Source organism: Bubalus kerabau, chromosome 1 (genome assembly GCF_029407905.1).
Source record: "Bubalus kerabau isolate K-KA32 ecotype Philippines breed swamp buffalo chromosome 1, PCC_UOA_SB_1v2, whole genome shotgun sequence".
Taxonomy (NCBI): domain Eukaryota; kingdom Metazoa; phylum Chordata; class Mammalia; order Artiodactyla; family Bovidae; genus Bubalus; species Bubalus kerabau.
Window position 1 is genome coordinate 14,639,587 of NC_073624.1, and position 4,951 is coordinate 14,644,537.

General features: G+C 58.1%; 1 protein-coding gene across 1 annotated transcript; it reads left to right on the forward strand.

The window, feature by feature from the left end:
* The first annotated feature begins 1,017 nt into the window (after positions 1-1,017).
* Positions 1,018-4,289, forward strand: KCNA6 (potassium voltage-gated channel subfamily A member 6). The gene has a single exon (XM_055566068.1). The coding sequence runs from the start codon at positions 1,678-1,680 to the stop codon at positions 3,262-3,264; it is 1,587 nt and encodes a 528-aa protein (XP_055422043.1). The 5' UTR covers positions 1,018-1,677; the 3' UTR covers positions 3,265-4,289.
* The last annotated feature ends 662 nt before the right edge of the window (positions 4,290-4,951 follow it).

Below are 4,951 nucleotides of genomic sequence, written 5' to 3' on the forward strand. Positions count from 1 at the left end.
GAAACTCCCTACAACCAAATGGGGTCCCTCCCCAAATACTGCCAGGTGGGTCTTCCTTGTAACATTGCCCAGGAGCAGAGGCCATCTTTCTCACAAGATTGTGGGGGAGTGAAAGAGATGGTGCAGGTGAGGTACCTGGAAGGTGGTTGGCACATATTAGGTGCCCAGGAAGCACAGCTATTAGTTTAATTAACATGCCCTTCTCAGACACTTCAGATTCGTTCCCAGGGAGGCTGGGAGCTTATGAATTCCAGGATGTATAATACTTCCTTAGGTTATGCTACCTGTGAGATGCCACCTTCTTCTGGTTCTTTTTTCCCTGGGACTGCTGCCCAAGCTCCCTTGGAAAACCTCTGTTGGTAAAGGCAACAGGCAACCTCCTATCCTTTTCACTTTGCAATCCTAGAAGAAGGGCAGCCTCACCTGCCCTCCTCGGTTTGCAAAAAGACCCATGGGATTCTCTGAGGAGTAACACTCAAGTACAGTTTACATCGGGAGCTCTCAGGACATCAAAACGTGCTTCATTTTTTAAGGAGAAATTGGAGAAACTGGCAAATGGGTCTTTGTAAATTCAGAAGGAGAAAAGATAATTTGATTTTTTTTTCTTTCTTTTTTTTTTTTTTTTTGGTCATTCAGTTTTGGGGTGAGTGGAGGCACGGAGCTCTTTGCCGGGTGGCGGGGCGGGGTGTTTTCTTATTGATGAAATGCACTGCGCAGGTCAACTCCGCAAACCGAAAAGGGAGAATCGGATTGCGGGGACGGGGGGGTGTGGCAGGGGGATAAGCGCCTGTTCAGAGGGCCGTGGATGCGGACGCGCTTAAGGGAGAGGCGTGCCAGGAGAGCGCGGGAAAGACTGCCGGAGAGGCTAGGGTGCTTCTGCTCGCCGCGCCCGGGCTCGCGCAGCCCCTGGCCGGGTGAGGGGTGTCATGCGGGAGTGGGGTGGGAGGGGGCAGCAGGCGGGGCCTGCCACGTCACTTGGAGAGAGTGTGTTGGGAAGGAAGGGCAGAGCGGAGAGCCGAGCCGCTGCAGTTGCGGCGGCTGCAGCGAAGGCTTGAGCGCTGGGGAGGTGGGTCCGCGCGCCCCGGCCCCCGGGGCGGCCCCAGGGCCCCTCTCGCAGGCCGGCGGCGCGGCTCGGAGGGAGGCGGTGGCGGCCGTGGCGGCGGGAACGGCGACCTTGGCCAGCGGAACGCGCAGTGGCCGTTGGGCGGAGGCCGAGCCCCGCCAGTCGTCTTGGCCGAGTCGGAGGGAGGCGCATCTGGGGCACGGGTCCCGGCGGCGGCAGGGGGTCTGGAGCCGTGGGAGCCGGGACGTGCTGACACCCAGGGCGGACCCCCGCGTCGCGGAGCCCAGTCTGGGGCGGGGCGAGAGGGGCCAAGCCACGCGTCTTTTTCGGGCATCCAGCTGCACACGCGCCAGGCTGCGGTTCCAGGTACTCCAAGCTCCATCTGGCATCCGGCGCGGATACCTGGAGGCTCGGGGCCGAACCCTCCGCGCCCTGGTCGCCTCCCCAGACCTAGCCCGGCAGAGACCAGGGCTTTGGAACTCAGGGACCCGCCGCCGGCTCGGACTGCGAGCCCCACCCTACAAAGAGGGCGCCGCCGAGAGCTGGGAGGCGCCCGGGTGGTGGTCGTGTCGTGGGCGCCGTCCTAGCAGCGGGGAGCGCAGCGCGGAGGGGACATGCGATCGGAGAAATCCCTGACGCTGGCGGCGCCGGGGGAGGTCCGCGGGCCGGAGGGCGAGCAACAGGATGCGGGAGACTTCCCGGAGGCCGGCGGCGGTGGCGGCGGCTGCTGTAGTAGCGAGCGGTTGGTCATCAACATCTCGGGGCTGCGCTTCGAGACTCAGCTGCGCACCCTGTCGCTGTTTCCGGACACGCTCCTGGGGGACCCCGGCCGCCGTGTCCGCTTCTTCGACCCACTGAGGAACGAGTACTTCTTCGACCGCAACCGGCCCAGCTTCGACGCCATCCTCTACTACTACCAGTCGGGGGGCCGGCTGCGCCGGCCGGTTAACGTACCGCTGGACATCTTCCTGGAGGAGATCCGCTTCTACCAGCTGGGGGACGAGGCCCTGGCGGCCTTCCGCGAGGATGAGGGCTGCCTGCCCGAGGGTGGCGTGGACGAGAAGCCGCTGCCCTCCCAGCCCTTCCAGCGCCAGGTGTGGCTGCTCTTCGAGTACCCGGAGAGCTCGGGGCCTGCCCGGGGCATCGCCATCGTCTCCGTCCTGGTCATCCTCATCTCCATCGTCATCTTCTGCCTGGAGACGCTGCCCCAGTTCCGTGCAGACGGTCGAGGTGGAAGCAACGGTGGCGGCATCTCCCCAGGGTCCAGGGGCAGTCAGGAGGAAGAGGAGGATGAAGGTGACTCCTATACCTTCCATCCTGGCATCGCCCCCGGGGGAATGGTGGCAGGGGGCTCATCCTCACTAAGTACTCTTGGGGGCTCTTTCTTTACCGACCCCTTCTTTCTGGTGGAGACGCTGTGCATCGTCTGGTTCACCTTTGAGCTGCTGGTGCGCTTCTCCGCCTGCCCTAGCAAGCCAGCCTTCTTCCGGAACATCATGAACATCATCGACCTGGTGGCCATCTTCCCCTACTTCATCACACTGGGCACCGAACTGGTGCAGCAGCAGGAGCAGCAGTCGGCCACTGGTGGGGGCGGCCAGAACGGGCAGCAGGCCATGTCCCTGGCCATCCTCAGAGTGATCCGCCTGGTCCGTGTGTTCCGCATCTTCAAGCTGTCCCGCCACTCCAAGGGGCTACAGATCCTGGGCAAGACGCTGCAGGCCTCCATGCGGGAGCTGGGCCTGCTCATCTTCTTCCTCTTCATCGGGGTCATCCTCTTCTCCAGCGCCGTCTACTTCGCGGAGGCTGACGACGACGATTCTCTCTTCCCCAGTATCCCGGATGCCTTCTGGTGGGCGGTGGTCACCATGACCACCGTAGGTTATGGGGACATGTACCCCATGACGGTGGGGGGCAAGATCGTGGGCTCGCTGTGTGCCATCGCTGGGGTCCTCACCATCGCCCTGCCCGTGCCCGTCATCGTCTCTAACTTCAACTACTTCTACCACCGAGAGACAGAGCAGGAGGAGCAAGGCCAGTATACCCACGTCACTTGTGGGCAGCCTGCCCCGGACCTGAAGGCAGCTGACAGTGGACTTGGCAAGCCTGAATTCTCGGAGGCCACCCGGGAGCGGAGACCCAGCTACCTTCCCACACCACATCGAGGGTATGCAGAGAAAAGGATGCTCACTGAGGTTTGATGGATGCGGGCAGTGCCTGCATGGAAGGAAGACACCAAACACACCCTTCCGTAGGGACCCTTCTCATCCTCCACTACTCGCACCCCAGCTCCAGGTGACCTGACTCCCTCACCCCACAGTGGTTGGTGCCAGGATCATACACCTGGACTGTCAGCCTTGTTACTTGACCCCTGCAGCATCCCAGGTTTCTCCATCTAAGTGACATTTTTGAAATTCTAATGGTGCCACCCATTCGTGCCCATCTTATGTCACGTGGATGAGATTTCCATCTGACCTTCCCTCGAGACTCTGATTTTTCACGTTTGGGACTTGTGATGTCTCTAGGAAGAGGGACGTCGACAGGCTGGAAACCAGGCATACCTGGGTCTTGTTTCTCCTTAGCATCCTTGGCTTTGGGGCATGCACCCTCCCATCGTAGCTTCTGGCCACATGCTAACTAGCCGAAGCCGGTGGATAGAAACAGTACTCATCCTGTTGTTTTCCTCCAGTGCCCTGTAAGGTCGGCTGGTCATTCTGCAGAGAAGCCTTAGGAGAGCCTTCAGTTGCACAGCCTGAACATATGTTATCTGTCTCTAATCTTGGATGCAATTAGAGAAACTACAATGACACTTGGCCATTTGGAGGACGTGAGAGGTCAGTCCTGGACCAAAAGGGCCAGTGGATTCTTCTAGCGTGATCTGGCACGATAGACGTTAGTCTCTGGTCTCCACTTAGCTCTCTCAACTCTGATTCCCCTGACTCTGTGGCTTCCAGGAAGGCTCCTCCTTCTCAGAGCCAAATACTCTGTCTGTTCAGGTGCCTTCCTGTGCGGAGGAACTGACAAAGGGGAACCACGGAGCTGCAAGAAATGGCCGAACGGAACCAAGTCCCTGGCCTGACCACTTCTTAGAGAAGCAGTGTCCCTTAGACAGTGCCATCTCAGAGCGGTGGAGGAGTCTTTTTGCCGACAGCAAATTCCTTTCCCTCACTTCCCCCAGCCCTCTCTAGCCCTCCATCTTTCTTCCTGGGAATCTGACTTAGATTTGCAGCTGAAGGCTTGCTAAAGCAGACTCCAGCTTAAATCTGCCGCCAGGTAAAAGCACACATTGGATGCTAGCGTGGGTTTCTGTTTGCATTTTGCGGGCAATGAGGCAGGCAGTTTAGAGTAAGGAAGAAGCATTGTTCTTTTGCCGACAGCCTCACTGGTAGAGGTTTTTTTTTTTTTTTTTTTTTTTTTTTTTTTTTTTTTTTTTGCTGAGTCAGGTAAACATTCTCCTGCTCCAGCCCTGGAGTCACAGCCGCTGGCTGTCACTGGGGAGATGCCTGGTGGTGCTCCAACCTGGTTTGAGCCATCTTCTTCCATGGTGAACTGAACTGCTCTTCCTGTACCACCTGCCCACGTCCCCTTTTTCTCCTCTTTGCACTGCCATTCATTTGCTGCCTTGATCAACTGTGATGTACTGTTCTGAGCTCTCTTGGGTGCAGTTCAGAAACCGAAAGGACTGTTAACATGTTTTTAGTTTTATAATCTAGGCTTTAAGACTCCTTGATGAGAATTTTTTTTTTTTTTAAAGCTTTTCTCGAAGAGCCAACTTACGAGGTACAGCCTCTTGAGGGTTCTCTTGAGAGACACTGTGTCTGGATGTTGCCGCACTTTACAGGGTAACTTGGGGGCCACAGTTCCTCTTTGTGCCTCGGTGTCCCCACC